Genomic DNA, 20,528 nt, shown 5'->3' with positions numbered 1-20,528 from the left:
TTACAATATGCAACCATTATGGATTTTATTCCCCCCTCCCCCCAAAAAAAAATAAAAAAATGTTACTTTATAACATGGCGCAAATAAAAACATACATACATACATACATACATATTTTCACACAATTTGTTAAAAAGAATGAATCAGGTGGAAAAACGCATGATTGCATTAGTATTAGAGATGTGCGCCAACCCTGCTTTGGTTCTGGGTTTGCAAAACCACCCTCAAGTGTTTTGGTTTGATCTGTATTAAGAAAAAGTAAATAAAAAAACAAAACATTAAAATCATGGAATTTGTGCTTGTCTGATTCTGCAGTATTAACCTTAATAGCATTACATTTATAGTAAATTTTGACCACCTTCATAAAAAGAGAAAATATCTGCACAATACCACTGCTAGTGATTTTTAGGATCACATGGACGGGACACAATATTAATATTGCAATAACAGGATTAGATTATGGGGGTGCAACCCTAATTTAACCAAGTTGAACTATAATGAAAGGGAAAGAACAGGGGGTTATTTTTGATTGGCGCACAAGGAGTAAAATTTTAATACAACTTAGCTTTTATTGCTTTCTATTAAAAGCATCTCTTAACTTCTGGCCAAATACACACTGAAATATAGAGGTTAAAAATTGGAAGTAATGGACGCACGTTTGTGAGAAAGTTAGACAAAAGGTGTTCTAAAAAAAAAAAAAACCAAAAAAAAAAAAAAAAAAAAACCACACAAAAGCAGAGTCCACTATTCAGCCCCTTACAATATTTTTGTAATCTACAGTATATGTGGATATTTTCAGACAATAATTTAAAATAATAATATTGTTCGCCTGGTATTGACTGTCGGATTACTGCCTGTATAATGTCAGAGTCTGCACGTATATTCTGGTTATTGTATAATCCAACCAATGTTCATATGTAAGTGTCTATACAGATATTATAGAGTTTAAAGCAGCAGTGGAATAAATCCTATCTGTATATGTGTTTAAATTAATTTGATGAGAATTAAATCTATTCAAACGATGGTATCACTCTCGTCATTTGTTTTATTTGGGGAATATTGTCACCATGAGGGATGTAATAACCACCACTATTACAGCAGTGATAGGAGGGGAGCTAAATAAATACACAGATTTTAAGAATATGGTAAAATCTATATTTTAGAGATGATATATACAAATTCTCCAGGATGGCAATCACAATGATACCGCTTTCACATCACAAATGCCAGGTCGCACCTGGGAAATGGAAACTGGTCCTTACCGGGCTGCGTCACGGCATTGGACCCTGTACACTGGCTCCGCTGGCCCAGCAATATGCCAGGTCAGGTTGCCATCGGGGCGGGGGCCACGGTGACACTGGGAGATTAGATCATCTCCTCGATGCCTCCTTATGCAGTGAACGAGTCATGCATTGACCCGGCAACCTGTTCACACTGCACCTGACCCAGTATCTCCCCCCCCCCCCCCACTAATAAGTACTCCGGCAGACGAGTTTAAATACAGGGCAGTGACAGGAGAGAGCTCTGCCATCAATACCAAACCTAAGTAATACCGCCCATAGGTATCCCCAGTGTAGTCTGCCGAATGCCTTCTCTGCGTCCAACGAAAGCAATAGTAATGGTTTGGGGGAAGCAGAGAAGGCATAGAGTACATCAATCACCCTCCTAGTGTTTGAATATAAAATGAAATATAGATACACCGCAAACTCCTGTAGGGATATGTATAATTAGTTCACCGAAGGTGCTGGGTCAATTCAAACTGACCCAATCGTGGTCACACAGTTCATATTGAATATCCTTAATTTCAAGAAGTCAAAGATTCCAATAATCTCCGTGATTGGTTATCTCAGATAGGAAAAACAGAGGGGACGTACATAGTGTAATACAGCTTTATTAAGGATAAAGATAAAAACATAACCTTAGCAGCATACCTTTGGTGGCGGTGTATAATGGCCACCAATTTTCACAGATAATAGGGGTTCTTTTCTGGTACCTCCCGGAAGCAGGAATCCCCCCTCAGTGTCCTTGGTAGGCAGCGGTTATGGTCCTTCATATTGGTCCAACAAGTATTTCTTGAAAGTATTTAAAGTAGTAATATCATCCATCGGGCCCCGATGCTTTATCTGAAGGGAGTTCCCGAATTACCCTAGTTAGCTCATCCACGGACCAAGGACTCTAGGTTGTGGAGGCACCTGACCCAGTTTTTATCCCAGGAATAACACGGCTTTATTCCAGGGTTGAATTACCTGGTCCAGCGACCCAGGAATTCACCATGGCCCCTTTCACACTGCACAGTGACCCGGCAATATACCGGGTTATTTTTGCGATGTGAAAGGGGTATTCATTAAACATTTACTGAGGAGACAGCACAGTGATATGTCACAGTAGAATGTGCTGTTACAGTTCCTTAATATCCCTGCAACTGTTACCACATTACGTTCATTGACATTCCCAGAATGAAACTCTAGAACGTAAAATTGTTCCTTGTGAATGGCAACGTTGCTTTCAAGGTTCTTGCTGGCAGTTTAAACTGTATTCTTCCAATACCAATGTTAATGACAGCTAATATCAGACCCCTAGATTCGATTGTATATCAGGGAATAGGCTGAATATATGCAGCTGATTATGCCTATAGGTGTACACTTAACATTGATTGGAAGTGTTAAATGAAACGGAGGGCTATACATAAAATGTAGTGATGAGCGGGTTCAGTTTCTCGAGATCCGAACCCCCCCCGAACTTCACCCATTTTACACGGTTCCGAGGCAGACTCTGATCTTCCCGCCTTGCTCGGTTAACCCGAGCGCGCCCGAACATAATCATCATCCCGCTGTCGGATTCTCGCAAGATTCGTATTCTATATAAGGAGCCGCGCATCGCCGCCATTTTCACTCGTGCATTGGAGATAGCGAGAGGACGTGCAGCGTTCTCTCAGTTTCTGTGCTCCGTGTGCTGAAAATATCTACGTTCTCGGTCTTAAAAAATGCTCCATATCTGTGCTGCATTGTAGTATATAGTAAGACGACAGTGCAGAATTTTGCTGACCACCAGTATTATATAGCAGTACGGTACAGTAGTCCACTGCTCTACCTACCTCTGTCGTCAAGTATACTATCCATCTATACCTGTGCTGCATTTTAGTTGTGCGCAGTATATAGTAGGAGGACAGTGCAGAATTTTGCTGACCACTAGTATATAAATAGCAGTATGGTACAGTAGTCCACTGCTCTACCTCTGTCATCAAGTATACTAGCCATCCATACCTGTGCTGCATTTTAGTTGTGCGCAGTATATATAGTAGGAGGACAGTGCTGAATTTTGCTGACTACACACATATATACATACATACATACATACATACCATACACATACATACACATACATACACATATATATTTGGCTATAATGATTGTACAACAACATACATTATGATAGTATACGTGATGTGTGAATATTGATATTTATAAATTTTATTGATATGCATCAGTGTTAGAGACAACGAATTAATGCAGTATTTTAGCATAATGGAATTTTTTTCATTGTACTACAGATTTGTGAATCTTTGGTGAAGGGTTAATGTTAAGACACAAGATTTTGCAGTCCGTGTGATGTCAGCGGAAGTGGGGGTGGCTGAACACACCTGGACTAATTAGCACATGGTGATATAGGTGTATATAGGTAAGATCTATTTTTGTATTGTTTATGTAAGCCTGAAGACGGTTTTGTAAATAAACCGAAACGTTGCAAGATTACAACGGGGTGATGTCCTGTTATTTATGAGAAAGTCCCGTGAGAGCCGCTCACCACACAGATATTCAAGCAAGTATCATTGCCAGAGAAGGCACCGGGCTATATCTTCATTGTGTATTAGGAGTGCCGGGCGTGCAAACGTGTATATATTATATTATATTATATTTTATATATATATATATATCTCTATATCTATCAGTACGGTACAGTAGGCCATTGCTATTGATATATATTACTGGCATATAATTCCACACATTAAAAAAATGGAGAACAAAAATGTGGAGGGTAAAATAGGGAAAGATCAAGATCCACTTCCACCTCGTGCTGAAGCTGCTGCCACTAGTCATGGCCGAGACGATGAAATGCCATCAACGTCGTCTGCCAAGGCCGATGCCCAATGTCATAGTAGAGAGCATGTAAAATTCAACAAAAGTTCAGTAAAATGACCCAAAAATCAAAATTAAAAGCATCTGATGAGATGCGTAAACTTGCCAATATGCCATTTACGACACGGAGTGGCAAGGAACTGCTGAGGCCCTGTCCTATGTTCATGGCTAGTGGTTCAGCTTCACATGAGGATGGAAGCACCCATCCTCCCACTAGAAAAATGAAAAGACTTAAGCTGGCAAAAGCACAGCAAAGAACTGTAGTCTTCTAAAATCACAAATTCCCAAGGAGAGTCCAATTGTGTTGGTTGCGATGCCTGACCTTCCCAACACTGGACGGGAAGAGGTGGCGCCTTCCAACATTTGCACGCCCCCTGCAAGTGCTGGAAGGTGCACCCGCAGTCCAGTTCCTGATAGTCAAATTGAAGATGTCACTGTTGAAGTACACCAGGATGAGGATATGGGTGTTGCTGGCGCTGAGGAGGAAATTGACAAGGAGGATTCTGATGGTGAGGTGGTTTGTTTAAGTCAGGCACCTGGGGAGACACCTGTTGTCTGTGGGACGAATATGGCCATTGACATGCCTGGTCAAATTACAAAAATAAAAAATAAAAAATCACCTCTTCGGTGTGGAATTAATTTTAACAGAAATGCGGACAACAGGTGTCAAGCCGTGTGTTGCCTTTGTCAAGCTGTAATAAGTAGGGGTAAGGACGTTAACCACCTAGGAACAGCCTCCCTTATATGTCACCTGGAGCGCATTCATCAGAAGTCATTGACAAGTTCAAAACTTTGGATGACAGCGGAAGCAGTCCACTGACCACTAAATCCCTTCCTCTTGTAACCAAGCTCCTGCAAACCACACGACCAACTCCCTGAGTGTCAATTTCCTCCTTAGACAGGAAAGCCAATAGTCCTGCAGGCCATGTCACTGGCAAGTCTGACGAGCCCTCTCCTGCCTGGGATTCCTCTGATGCATCCTTGAGTGTAACGCCTACTCCTGCTGGCGCTGCTGTTGTTGCTGCTGGGAGTTGATAGTCATCCCAGAGGGGAAGTCGGAAGACCACTTGTACTACTTCCAGTGAGCAATTGACTGTCCAACAGTCCTTTGCGAGGAAGATGAAATAGCACAGCAGTCATCCTGCTGCAAAGCAGATAACTCAGGCCTTGGCAGCCTGGGTGGTGTTAAACGTGTGTCCGGTATCCACCATTAATTCACAGGGAATTAGAGAATTTATTGAGTTAGTGTGTCCCCGGTACCAAATACCATCTAGGTTCCACTTCTCTAGGCAGGCGATACCGAGAATGTACACAGACGTCAGAAAAAGAGTCACCAGTGTCCTAAAAAATGCAGTTGTACCCAATGTCCACTTAACCACGGACATGTGGACAAGTGGAGCAGGGCAGACTCAGGACTATATGACCGACAGCCCACTGGGTAGATGTATTGCCTCCCGCAGCAAGAACAGCAGCGGCGGCACCAGTAGCAGCATCTCACAAACGCCAACTCGTTCCTAGGCAGGCTACGCTTTGTATTACCGCTTTCCATAAGAGGCACACAGCTGACAACCTCTTACGGAAACTGAGGAACATCACTGCAGAATGGCTTGCCCCAATTGGACTTTCCTGGGGATTTGTGACATCGGACAACGCCACCAATATTGTGCATGCATTACATGTGGGCAAAATCCAGCACGTCCCATGTTTTGCACATACATTGAATTTGGTGGTGCAGAATTATTTAAAAAACGACAGGGGCGTGCAAGAGATGCTGTCTGTGGCCCGAAGAATTGCGGGCCACTTTCGGCATTCAGCCACCGCGTGCCGAAGACTGGAGCACCAGAAAACACTCCTGAACCTGCCCCGCCATCATCTGAAGCAAGAGGTGGTAAAGAGGTGGAATTCAACCCTCTATATGCTTCAGAGGATGGAGGAGCAGCAAAAGGCCATTTAAGCCTATACAGCTACCTACGATATAGGCAAAGGAGGGGGAATGCACCTGACTCAAGCGCAGTGGAGAATGATTTCAACGTTGTGCAAGGTTCTGCAACCCTTTTAACTTGCCACACGTTAAGTCAGTTCAGACACTGCCAGCCTGAGTCAGGTCATTCCTCTCATCAGGCTTTTGCAGAAGAAGCTGGAGAGGTTGAAGGAGGAGCTAAAACAGAGCGATTCCGCTAGGCATGTGGGACTTGTGGATGGAGCCCTTATTTCGCTTAACCAGGATTCACGGGTGGTCAGTCTGTTGAAATCAGAGAACTAGATTTTGGCCACCATGCTCGATTCTAGATTTAAAACCTATGTTGTCTCTCTCTTTCCGGCAGACACAAGTCTGCAGAGGTTCAAAGACCTGCTGGTGAGAAAATTGTAAAGTCAAGCGGAACGTGACCCGTCAACAGCTCCTCCTTCACATTCTCCCGCAACTGGGGCTGCGAGGAAAAGGCTAAGAATTCCGAGCCCAACCGCTGGCGGTGATGCAGGGCAGTCTGGAGCGAGTGTTGACATCTGATCCTGACTGAAGGACCTGCCAACGATTACAGACATGTCGTCTACTGTCACTGCATATGATTGTCACCATTGAAAGAATGGTGGGAGGATTATATGAGTGACCGCATCCAAGTAGGCACGTCAGACAGTCCGTACGTATACTGGCAGGAAAAAGAGGCAATTTGGAGGCCCTTGCACAAACTGGCTTTATTTTACCTAAGTTGCCCCCCCCTCCAGTGTGTACCCCGAAAGAGTATTTAGTGCAGCCACTCACCTTGTCATCAATTGGCATACGAGGTTACTTCCAGAAAATGTGGAGAAGATGATGTTCATCAAAATGAATTATAATCAATTCCTCCGTGGAGACATTCACCAGCAATTGCCTCCAGAAAGTACACAGGGACCTGAAATGGTGGATTCCAGTGGGGACGAATTAATAATCTGTGAGGAGGGGGGATGTACACAGTGAAAGGGGTGAGGAATCGGACGATGAGGAGGAGGTGGACATCTTGCCTCTGTAGAGCCAGTTTGTACAAGGAGAGATTGATTGCTTCTTTTTTGGTGGGGGCCCAAACCAACCAGTCATTTCAGTCACAGTCGTGTGGCAGACCCAGTCGCTGAAATGATGGGTTTGTTAAAGTGTGCATGTCCTTTTTATACAACATAAGGGTGGGTGGGAGGGCCCAAGGACAATTCCATCTTGCACCTCTTTTCTTTCATTTATCTTTGCATCATGTGCTGTTTGGGGCTAATTTTTTTTTAAGTGCCATCCTGTCTGACACTGCAGTGCCACTCTAGATGGGCCAGGTGTTTGTGTCGGCCACTTGGGTCGCTTAGCTTAGTCATCCAGCAACCTCTGTGCAAATTTTATGACTAAAAATAATATTGTGAAGTGTTCAGAATAGACTGGAAATTATGGTTATTGAGGTTAATACTATGGGATCAAAATGACCCCCAAATTCTATGATTTAAGCTGTTTTTGAGGGGTTTTTGTAAAAAACACCCGAATCCAAAACACACCCGAATCCGACAAAATTTTCAGGGAGGTTTTGCCAAAACGCGTCCGAAATTCAAAACACTGCCGCAGAACCAAATGCAAAAATCAAAACCCGAAAAATTTCTGGTGCACATCACTAATAAAATGTCAGTGCTGGGTAATTGTATGATCCCAGTAACACTATGAGGAAGATATAAGGGAACAATATTAGTTCAAGACAGGCATTATTAACCTATCCTGCCTAAACATGGTAGTATCAATCGATATTAGTGACTCTCCACTATTGTGTGCTGCTCACTCCTCCTAATTCAGTGCTATCCTGAGTAAGTGTTGCAGTTTGCTGAGGAAATTGTTCTGGCCGCTAAATTGCTAACGGCTCCAACTTCTCTCATGGGCCCTACACACTGGGTGATTTGAACAATTAATTTTTTTTTTTTTTTAGGAACAATTCTTTGCATACACACTGAACGATTTGTCTGAACAATTTGACATTGCACACATCCATATCATCCAATTTGGCTTGCAATGATAAACCATGATAGACCAATGATTAACGTCTGCAGGGATGCGCATTGTTAATAGTCTGTGCCTCCACACTGAACAATGTATCGTTCATTTTTGAACGATATCTTTAAAAAATGTAATTCAGTGTGTAGGGCCCTTTAGGTAGAATAACACGATGTTTCCAAATGCTGGATTATCGCAGGTAATTTGTTACATACTCTTATTAAACACAAAATTAAATTTGCTCAGACATTATAAACTTACGATGGTTGCAAGAATTGGCGACAGCTGTCACTTTCTTCCTCTTGCAAAAGGATTGTTTTACAGTCTTTTTTTTTTTTTTACACTTCTAGTAGTCTTGTTGGTCACCTTCTGCGGTTCCTCCATCCCAGCATCCACAGCAGCGCCGGGCAGCCTATACGGAAGGAGAGGGGGATGCTGCAGCGGCGCTTACTACCAATGACATATCGCTGCTGCGGCTCCAGTCCCCCTCCTCCTTCTCACCTGCCTGCACCGAGGGAGATGCCAGCGCGAGGAGCCTGTCAGCGGGGAGAAGGTAAGTATGTATGTATGTATCTCTCTCTCTCTCTCTGGGGGACACCGTCTGCCGCAATGTGTAAAAAGGGGGCCTGGCTGCCGCAATGTGTAAAAAGGGGGCCTGGCTGCCGCAATGTGTAAAACAGGTGGACTGGCTGCCGCAATGTGTAAAACAGGTGGACTGGCTGCTGCAATGTGTAAAAAGGGGGACTGTCTGCTGTAATGTGTAAGAAGGGGGACGCTGTCTGCTGTAATGTATAAAAGGGGCTCTACCTGGTGTAGTGGCGCTACTGTGCAGCGTAATTTGAATAATGGAGACTACTGTGCACCGTAGTATGAATTGCTATTATTTTGTGGCCACGCCCCTTCCCCATGAAGCCACACCCCTATATATTTTTCGCACGCCTACGGCGCGCACTGACACTATCTTACATGGGGAGGGGGGGGGGGGGGGACACACCAATGTCATTTCTTGCACACAGCGCTAAAATGCCTAGTTACGGCACTGAGCGGGGCTATTGATGAAGGTGTTGGCAGTGGAGATTGGGTTCAGGCATTCAGCTGAGAGAAAGGAGCTAGCCGATTTTATTTTAACGCATAAGCGTCTAATTTTGCAAAAACTTGGCATGAGCTCACTGCAAATGATGCAATGAGGAGGATCGTAGATGGTTTACATCTCTACCTTTACTTACTGTGGCTTTGCAAATGCTACAGATGGCTTGACTGTTGCCAGGACTAAGGTAAAAATAATTCCACAAAAAAAGGTTTTTGTCTTTTGCCCAGGCATGACAATGGCCTTATCATGGGCAAGAACTGCTGCCTTACTTACACGAACATCCCCAGTAACCGTGTCAGATACACACAGACCCCTTATCCTGTTGCACTTCTGCAGTGCCATCCTCAATTTGTGTCGCCAGCTATACCTGTGCCATTCATCACATTTGCAGAGGGTGTACAAATGGTGGGAGGATGCTGCTCTACATGTACAGTATCAGAAACTCAGGGTTGTCTTCTAAGGTAAGCTAGCCCTCAATCTGGATGTATTTCTGTATGGGCCTTCATCATGAGGTCTTACTAGGGACAATCACATAACCCTAAGTGGGCATCATCATCATGTAGCAAAGGGACATCCGATAATCAGAAGCCGTGAAGGGGCTCGGCAGCTTATCATGCATTTGCAAATCTACGTAACCAATATCTCTGAAATTCTAGCACCATATAGGTTTTCAAATATTGTTACGAGTATTAGTTGGTGTGCAGGAGAATACCAAGTAAGAAAATGCACCCCCATTTCTGTTTGATGTGACCCATCCCCTTTTATGCAGCTGATAAGTATTGCCAGAATAATTAAGCAGCTACCACTGTGTTTGTTTACAGTATCAGAAATGTCATATTTGCACATGGCTAACATGGATGCCCTTAGACACTCCACAGGGATTTGTGAGGTTTCCAAAAAGGGTTTGTTTTTCAGCCATGGAGGGGGGTGGGGTTATTATGCACTTCGTTTTTTTCACCTTCCATTTAAATAAAATAAATGGAAGAGATCACTATTTTTAGCGCAAATGTGGATATGCCCTATGCAATAGCAGGGCTATATTTTCGCCTGGGCAAAGAATGCGGCAGTGGTGGAAAACAAGTATATTGTGAATTCACGTGTTCTCTTGAAAATACAGCCCATTTTCACCGATTGAGGCATTTTTTCATCCATGCCTTTTCACTTTTAGGAAGAAAAAAAAAAAAAAAAAAAAAAAAAAAAAAAAGTGTACGCACTGGCGAAAATGGCTAAAAAAAAAAAAAAATGGATGAAAAAAGCCCTAAATTGAACTCAGTGGGGCAAATTCATTATCTCCAAAATGATCTGAGCTTATTGCATACCCCCTTAGTGGGTTTTTTTCTGCACCAATTTGCCCATTTTAAGAGGGAGGGGTTTTTTTGTTTTATTTTTTTTTTAGAACTGGTGATGTTGCTTATAGCAACCAGATTCTACTTCACATTTATCTAGTTGCTTTTAGGACTATAGATAGAATCTTATTGGTTGCTATGGGCAACATCACCAGTTCTAAAAAAAAAAAAATCCCACCTTAGTAAATTTACCCCTGAGTGAGGTGGTATTACATCATCATGTGAGGTTACATTAGATTCCTGACAGCAGTTCCAGTTATATTTTTGCCACTAAACTTTCCCTGTATTGTAAAATATTGTTTTGATTTTACAGTAGGTGCCCTTTTATAAACCCTCCATCACCGGCTTTAGAAGATGTTGAAGTAGTAGATGCGTTCACCCACACCTTTTCTATTTTTATCAGTTTGGCACACCATGCATAGCACGGCTAAGCTTTTTTTCTACGACTAGCGAGTAAACAAATTTTTAATTTTTGCTTGCCGTAACAGAATATGTATAAAGTGTAGTGGTGCAAGTATGTCGGTAGGGGAGCAGTACTGCGTACCAGTAAGAAATGGACAGCTGGTACCCAGTACCGATGGCTCGACCACCTTGTTTGCAGCTGCTGCTGTGTGAGGGGAAGAGAGCACAGCACGCACCTCTCCTGCCCCTCAGTGCTTAGTCTAGTCTCCAGTGGCAGAGTGCATCTCAAACACAGGCGCCGGTTTGTTAGTCAGAGCTCACGAACCGGCGGCTTCTGATTGGCTGCCAGGCCATGAGCACACTACCACCAGAGACCGGACTGAGCAGCGAGAGGCACGCGCTGTGCTCTCCTTCACTCAGACTAACAGGAGCAGCAGCAGCCGCCAGCAAGCAGCACTATGGAGGCATATGTTTATCTGGCACTGCACTATTGGGGTCATATTTGTATCTGGCCCCCCATATGTGCATCAAGCTCCCATTTTCATTGGCCACATCCATTTTTGGCACACACACCGTAACACTATCAGTGGTGCAAGTAGAAAAAAAAAAAAAAGTCTTAAAGTAGCATATTAAAGAAGCAAATTAAGAACCCCCCCTCCCCCACAAACAATCAGAAAGCTAAGTCTCAGTCTATGGCATTCCAAGCTGTGCCATGCATGGCAGGATAAAGGAAAGGTGAATGTGGACACATCTGTACTAATGTCACCAATCATAACCGGCAGCAACCACAGCACTAGCACTTGGAAGAGCAGGAGCAGCAACCAACTGATCGCGATCCATATAGAGTCAGCACTGTATGACTGCCTGCCTGTTTGCTAATCACACATTTAACTAAAACTTTTTTTGCTACTCTTAAACACTGCATCACTGCCTGCCCGATGTTCGCTAAACACACAAGTTAAAATTTTTTTTTTTTTCAGTTTTAAACAAGCAACACTGACCAAACAGTAGATCACTGTCCAAATTACTTTTTGTCATACTCCGTAGACAGTGACAGCCATGCAATGTGCTCCAGCCTGACAGCCATGACTACGGGATGCGGTCAACATCCCGCTGGATGGGATCCCGGCGGTCGAAATACAGACGCCGGAATCCCGACCGCCACAATCCCGACATTCTCCCTCAGTGGGTGTCCACGACACCCTTAGAGGGAGAATATAGTATTGTGCCGAGCGTAGTGAGGCACCGTGCCCGCAGCGTGGCGAGCGAAGCGAGGCCGCAAGGGGCTGCGTTCCGCTCGCCACCCCTGTCAGGATTGTGTGGTCGGGATTCCGGCGTCGGTATTTCGACCGCCGGGATCCCGTCCAGCGGGATTACGTACTGATCCCATGGCTACAAACACAGTACCCCTACAATTTAGAGACTTTAAGGGACACCGAGACTGCAGTAGTTTAGCTGCTGATAACTTAAAAAAAAAAAAAAAATTGTAAAAACAATTGCCTGCCTGCACTTTATCGGATCTCCAGCGTGAAGGACACCCAAATCACCATGAGAGGGACTTACAGCAAATCCAAAACGCGGGAGATCAGATATGCGGAAGATGTCATTTTGGAATCAGAGCAATGAGGAAACAACCTCTCAGATATACAAAATTCAGGTGGGCTCCATTTCAGAGAGTCAGATCTGCTCATCTAAATAGTATATACATAGATTTCGGAGACAAACCACCCTCTTTAAAAGATAGATTGCAGTCCACTCGTGTTCTATTAAGGTATGTCCGATTATTTCAGCATAAACACACCCGTTTCTGCAAGCTCTCCCAGATTGTTTGTGGACTTCCAGGGTGAGATGTACTAAGCCTTGGAGAATAACGTGAACAAAGAAAAACCAATCCACCCCTGACTGACATTCTTTTCAAATACAGCCTGTAACATGGCAGTAGGAGCAGATTGGCTAGTACTTTCTCCACGGTTTAATATCTCTCCTGAAATTTCAGAAACTACAAAAGACCACAATCTTAGCATACCTGGTACAAGGCATGGAGAAATATCAGGAAAAGGATACAATAATACTTAAAAAGCCAATACATCCCAAAGCACAGTAAAGTCCATAATAAAAAATAAAAAAAATAATATTTTCAATTCAATTGACCACCTATTGTTACATATAAAAATTGCAGCCTACCAACAACTTCCACACAGCCTGATGGAACGTCAACAAGTTTGTCAAGAAACCCCAGTGTATGTGCGCCAAACCGATCATCATTTTGCAGATCAGCACTCAGCGATAAGGTGGTTCTACCAATTACTAACTGTGGGGTATTTAGGGCTGTGGGGGGTCAATATTCATGTGATCACATTTCAGTTTTTGATATTAATTCTTAAAAAATGGTTTAATTCAGATTCATAAGAGGTAACATTGTACCCTGTTCCAAAATATATATTACAACTATTGACATTATCTTACAGGTTTCATCAGTGTCAGTCTCCTTATGATAAGTGGGGTTTGGAAAATCAGATCTTTGACTTTTGAATTCTAAAAACACACTCAAGGAAAACCTCACTGGACACTTATAACTTACCGGGCCAAGTGGGGAAAGAAAGCATGCATGTGAACATCCTTCTCCACATGTCTTGTTACACATGCCCCCTTCATCTGAACTATCCAAGCAGTCATATTTCCCATCACAAACTACCTTCATAGGGATGCAGTCAAAATTCTTACACTGGAACATATCATTTTTGCAGCTTTGGAGTCCACCTTAAGAGACACATCATTTAAGTAGTTAGTAGTATTAGTTGGTAAGAGGAGTATATAGGTACATTGTGTAGCAGTGCAAGCTAGTTCTGGATTGTGCATGGACATGGAGAAATTGTAAAATGAAAAATTGGGACCCTGGAAGCTGCAGCAGGATTGGCCAATTATGGCATTGGCTATGTGGCAGAGACACAGGTTCGTTTTGCACCATATGCAAACATTTAGTATTCTAGAAAGTGTTCACCTACAGCTACACTGACAATTCAGTGATTACAGTGCTAATGAATGTGACCTATTATTTGAACAGTCACACTCCCCACTGTCAGTCACTGCAACTGTACCAAAGTAAATCACACTATATGTAGAGTTGCCATTGGGAGTCTGTAGTGAGCCCTTAGTAGCAAAAGGGATAGTGGCTTTCAGCTTGCTATTGATCAGTGACAGGAATAGCTGTTGGATTGATTAGGTGGACTGATGCAAGATAGTGATAGTTAGATACAGAGCCGGCCTTAGGCATAGGCAAAGTAGGCAATTGCCTAGGGCATTTGGTATGCCTAGGGGCATCATCAGCTTCTGCTGATTAAAATGATATGCGGCATGCCTATATTCTGTGTGTAACTGAGGCTGTATCTGCATACGAAATGCTACGTTGCAGTGTATTCCTGGAAAACACTAATATAGCATTTCGTATGCAGATAAAGCCACAGTCGCACACAGAACATAGGCATGCTGCATATCATTTTAATCAGCAAAAGCTGCTTGTGCATCCAAGTCACATATAAATGCAAATAGAACGCATTTTCATAAGCAAAAGGCGCACCAATGTTAGCAGAGCTGCCAGCTGACTTATGCCAGGCATCTCCTGCAGAACTAGCGGCGGTGCTAGGGGGCACCAGCCATAATCTTGCCTAGGGCATCATATTGGTTAGGGCCGGCTCTGGTTAGATAACAGTAATTGGGCTGATAATTTGCTGTGGATCTGTGAGCAGGAATGCCAGCTGCAGTGTCCTGATGTGGAGGAGAAATTACAGAATTAATGAATTATTTGGCAGGGTGTGTTGATGCTATAGATACTGACGACCTGGTGAAAGCAAGAAGCGTGTTGCACAAACCAGGAGAACCAGAGAAACATAGTAACTAATAACAAAAAGACAGAATTCTAACAGCAAGGGGCCACAGATTGGGGAGGCGCTGCTCATGGCAAAGTCCCATGTATGCGCTTTTCACTATTGTGTAGTACGTGTGGCCCACAAACGTGTAGAACCCCTGGTACTAGAGTAAGGGTATGTAGTCTGCAATCCCCTTTGGCAATACAGAAAACATTCCTATGGAATATATCTATCTATATACAATTTTAAAATTAGTTACAAATCTATTGTAGCAGGAACCAGTTTAAAAAAAAAAAAAAAAAGTGATAGAATTGTCTTTAGACAATTGTGCTTACCTGATCATATTGCAGAGATATAAAAATATTGTTGTTATGGGCAATCTGGAGCAGTGGGCTAACCTTTAAAACTCAACACTACCCTTCATCAACCAAAATCCTGAAGGAGTTGCCAGTGAGCGTTCAGAAGGCAGTTTGTTGCCCATAGTTACCAGGGGATAAGCACCATAAATTCATAATTCTAATGCAAAGTACTGTATATACAGTTCAAATACAATTTATACGTCTAGTACTACTGCCATCTACTGTCCAAAGTTAGCATTAGTTCAGAGACCAAGAGCAATTCATTCTACTGTAACAGTACTAAATGGCAAATTTATATCACATCAGTGGTTTTGGAAAAATAGACCCATAGAGCCAATTATAGATTAACCAGGAGACTGCACCAAGCAGGATCTCGTAACTAAACATACCTACTATATGTACCAATTGTTTATTAATAATCAATTTAAAAAAATAATTTTACAATACATTTTATTTTAATTATTCATTATGCTAGTATATTAAGATTATAATCTTAGTAACTTTTTTGTTACAGGTACCAATATGGTAAAAGTGAAGTCTTCTCCTGCTGACCGTTCTTATGTCCATTAAAATATTAAAGTTTCAACATGCATTAAAATGATCCATAGCTCTCTCAGAGCCGGCCCTAGGCATAGGCAAACTAGGCAATTGCCTAGGGCATCTGGTATGCCTAGGGGCATAAGCAGCTCCTGCTGATTAAAATGATATGCGGCATGCATATATTCTGTGTGTAGCATTTCATATGCAGATACAGCCACAGTCACACCCAGTATATAGGCATGCCGCATATCATTTTATTCAGGAGAAGCTGCTTGTGCATCCTAGCCACATAGCAATGGAAATAAGATGCATTTTCATCAAAAATAGGCACCCGGCGTTATCAGAGCTACCAGTTGACTCGCGCCAGTTGACTCGCTACCAGTTGACTCGCGCATGGTGTATGGAGGCAAGATTTATGAGGACACATCTGTATCCAAGCAGAGGCAGAGGTCACAGTGTTAGCAGCTGTGTGTGTGAGTGGGTTGGTTGTGCAATAGTGTTCAGCATATGTGTAAGGGTCATTATGCGTTTCATGTGTATATAAATGTGTATATAAATGCATTAATAATGTGCAGCAAATGTGTAAAGGGCACTGTGTGTGTCATTATGTGTATAAGGGCATTAATAATGTGTGACATGTGTAAGGGGCACTATGTGTGTCATTATGTGTATAAGGGCACTAATAATGTGCGGCATATGTGTAAGGGACATTATACGTGTCATTATCTGTATAAGGGCATTATTAATGCGCGGCATATGTGTAAGTGACACTATGTGTATAAGGGCATTAATAAGGGTTGGCATAATGTGTAAGGCGCATTATGTTTATAAGGACATTAATAATGTGTGTCATATGTGTAAGGGGCATTACTGTGTGGTATTATGTGTATAAATGCATTACTAATGTGTGGCATTATGTGTATAAGGTGCTCTACTGTGTGGTGTAACGTATAGAAAGGGCACTACTGTGTGGTCTAAAGTGAATAAAGAGCAATATGGTGTGGCGTAATGTGAATAAGGAGCAATATGGCATGGTGTAATGAGAATAAAGAGCAATATGGTGTGGTGTAATGTGAATAAGGAGCTATTCAGTATGATGTTATGTGAATGAGGGGCACAACTGAGAGGAGTAACGTATATAAGGTAAAGTGGTACTACTGTGTGATGTAATGTGAATAAGGGACACTATCGCATGATAAATTATGAACAAAGTTGCAGTACAGTGTGGCATAATTTGAATTGGGGGTACTATTGTGTGGCAATGCCCCTTCCTAGCAAGAACACATACCTTTTGGACTGTGCGCCAAAAGTGCACACTGTTCTTATTTAAATTACAGGGGGTTGGAAAACCAAAATAAGGACTGCTATGGGTGAGGGGTGATGGTGCTGGGAAAGGGGTGCAGGGTCAGAGGCAGAATTAGCATTGGTGCTAGGGGGCACCAGCCAAACTCTTGCCTAGGGCATCATATTGGGTAGGGCCGGCTCTGCTCTTTCTAGTTTGATACTAAAGAGAATTAAACTAAGAAAAATGGAGACGCTGTTCATAGAAATCAGCCAGATCCTACCTTTTACCTAGTGCAGTCTATAAAATGATAGCTATAGTAGTATTGATTGCTATAGCAAGGCCATATTACAGTGGGTAACTACAGTTTGAGGCCATCACACTAAATAGTCCCATCATCATGACAGCATGGTAGAGACCAGCCAACCAACTGGTCGCACTGTTGGGCAAAAATCTACTCTCCTCACAAAATATTTTTATTTATTTATTTGTTTATTTAGGGAAACATTGGATCTTACAGTCAAGGAGTATACGTGCCCAAATTGTATGGTTGACAAGTGTGGCACTCTGGAAAGTGGTGTGTGCCCCTTTAAGGCTAACCTACAGTGGAGAAGGAGAGATGCTGGTAGAGCAGGTGCTAAAGACGGGCCCTGGTCCAATCACATGTTCCATATGGCAAGTGCAGATTGGACAAGGCAGTCTGGGAGCAGATGACCCTTATGGGAAAGTCGTCTGAGAAGTGATTGGAGGTGCTGGACAGGCTGATTGAAGTGCAGAGTAACCGATGCAAATCACATGGTCACGATGGGTGGTGAAAGCAGCACTGCAGAAGCAGTGGGGTGCTACCAGGAAGCAGAGTGCCGGATGAGCGAGTGCGAGACATCGCAGCCGGACACTGTCAGGCCTACTGAAAGGCGCGGACACTGACCGCGGCCATCTTGTGTAGTAAGGAACCACCGAGACAGGTCCAGCTAGTGAGTACCTCTACCACAGAAGTTCTGAGTGAGTGCCCAGAGACTGGAACAATAGAACAAGCAGTGTAATGCAGCCATACAATGCACCATCTTACAAACCAGCCCGTTTGAGTACAGCTAAGACTAACATCCCCCTGTTTAAGAACTACTGAGACACATTTAATGATCTTTGAGGAGAAAGACTCATTTCTTCAGGTAAAATGGAGTTCCTTTATCTGGAAAGGACTGAGTTTATTTGTCCAAGGAACCTTTACTACTAAAGTAAGCTGTATTTGTTGAAAGACTTCAATATCTTTGGTAGTTTCATCCTCATTGAACAGACTGAGTTAGTGTGACATTCTAGCTAACCCAGGATTTACTATGTTCACAAGTGCCATTCCCACATTGCAAAACTGTGGCACCTCAGGATTTAAAGAGCGCTCCAATGTTATTTGCCAGTAAAGGCTGCAACATCCTTGTTAGGTAAAGTTAGGAGTTTAGAGAGTCATTGTGAATTGTATTTCATCACCACATTATTGTGTCATATTAGAATAATATATATCTGATCAGATTGATTGTACATTTGAATTACCAATTGTCATCTGCATGCCATTAGCTAAAGCAGGGGTGGGGAACCTTTGGCCCTCCAGCTGTTGTTGAACTACACATACCAGCATGCCTTGCTACAGTTTTGCTATTTGGCCATGCTAAAACTGTTGCAGGGCATGCTGGGATGTGTAGTTCAACAACAGCTGGAGGGCCGTAGGTTCCCCATCCCTGAGCTAAAGTCAACTATGATTTACCAATCTTCTTTGATGCCATGTCATTCTTGTGATTATCTTATTTTTGCCAAACAACTTATCATCCTCTTTAATCCAGAGTTCAATGCGGCTCAATAAAAATACATCCTGTTGGAATAGCCGTCTCACTCCTGTTTCGTATATCTATCTATCTATCTATCTATCTATCTGAGCAAGGCACTACAAACCAGGTACGGGAAAGTACATTTTAGGGAAAAGGTCTGTCACTTAGCCACCCAACACCTGTTAAACCTCTTCCAACCACTTAGACATACCTGCCAACCCCAGGGTGCTATACAAGCACACATAACTGGTTGCAGCTCTTCCCCCTTCACACAATAGGAGCCTGATCATTTTCAGCACAGGGCCCACATGACTTAGTCCAGCCGTGTCAGGGTCCAGTTAATGAAGCTCCAGACCTCCATATGAAATAGGTCCATCATGCCTAGCTGGCCACACAGACACCACAAACCAACATTATAATAGTTTTTTCTATTTCTCTCACCAAATCCCGTAATTGTTCTAGATTTCTGTATTTAGGGAGACATTAGGAATGATCGTGCAGTCGGTGGTACACAGCCATGTGGCACCAGCTACACCCACACAGCACTGGTTACAACTCCTACCAATCTCAGAATAAGCCCTTGAATGTTTTCAGTCCCAGGCCCATGTGGACCTTAATCTGCCCCTGTCTATAGTCAACTTAATAAAAAAAGTGGCCTTATAACTGGACATTGGCATTAAATCTGGAAGTCATAGCACCAAAGAGATTAGTCTACTCTTAACACTAATAATGCTACAATTATACTTGCAATCTAAACATATTGCGCTAGTGGCCATTAAGAGTGATCACTTACAACCAGTTTCGTCACTACCATCTCTGCAGTCCTTGCTTCCATCACAGCGCCAAAAGGATGGGATACATTGTTCTTTGCTAGCACAAGCCCACTGTGCCTTTTCACATTCAATCTTCCCAAATTTACAATCCTACAGTGTCGGGGAGGAAAAGAGGCACAAATTATTAAATGTGACCTTTAGAACATCTTTCCCCATACCTTTTCTAAAATAGCAAGAATATACAATATCAATATAGGTCAACCTAATAACCAATACCTAAGCAAATGTCACCTATGACCGACAATGGGATAATCTAATAGTCACTTTGTCAGATTAAGTGATCAAGTCATACAGCATGAATAATTTGGTCATACAAGTTGACTTCTAAATGCCAAGCAGCAGGATTGGGCCATATGTGGCCAGTCTTCTACTACATGCACAAGTGACAGACAAGACGTTAGCTCTTCGGTATTCAGTGTATTGGGTATCAGGGTATTAAGCAACATAACTAGAACTCAGTAGGGATAGAAAGAAATAATTCTGAAATGCCCATGACCTACAGATGCCTAAAGTAGGTGCCATTTTTGGCCATTAATAAATAGGTTTTGCTTTTTGTGAGTAATTACGCATTAAGGTGCATTGCTTGGTATCAAGGTATCTGTAGGTTTTACAGTTGAGGATCATGCAAAGGAACTTGTTGATTGACTGTATACAGCTGCATACTCCTCTTATGCTTATCCTGCACAGAAGATTTTCCATTTAGAGCAGTGGTTCTCAACTCTGAACTACAGCTACCAGGTCATGTTATGAGAAGGTCTGCCTGTGGAAGCAGGTTGGGATAACTTATTTTGCAGGGTCAGTAATTAAACTCACCTGTGCATGGAAAAAGAAATCCACAATTGATGACCTGTTGGGAGTATTTGAGT

General features: G+C 42.7%; 1 protein-coding gene across 3 annotated transcripts in view; it reads right to left on the bottom strand.

Moving 5' to 3' along the window:
- LOC134914434 (low-density lipoprotein receptor-like) overlaps nt 1-20,528 on the bottom strand; it is an 86,170-nt gene that overhangs the window by 34,713 nt on the left and 30,929 nt on the right. For all 3 annotated transcript variants that reach the window (XM_063920045.1, XM_063920046.1, XM_063920047.1), the window contains 2 exons: nt 19,623-19,752; nt 13,547-13,725 (listed from right to left, as the gene is read on the bottom strand). In XM_063920045.1, coding sequence (XP_063776115.1) covers nt 13,547-13,725; nt 19,623-19,752 — 309 coding nt within the window. The remainder of the gene's footprint in view (nt 1-13,546; nt 13,726-19,622; nt 19,753-20,528) is intronic.

The sequence above is a fragment of the Pseudophryne corroboree genome, chromosome 1 (assembly GCF_028390025.1).
Source record: "Pseudophryne corroboree isolate aPseCor3 chromosome 1, aPseCor3.hap2, whole genome shotgun sequence".
Taxonomy (NCBI): Eukaryota; Metazoa; Chordata; class Amphibia; order Anura; family Myobatrachidae; genus Pseudophryne; species Pseudophryne corroboree.
Note: the sequence above shows the minus strand (reverse complement) of the source record. Positions and strands in the feature narration are given on the sequence as shown.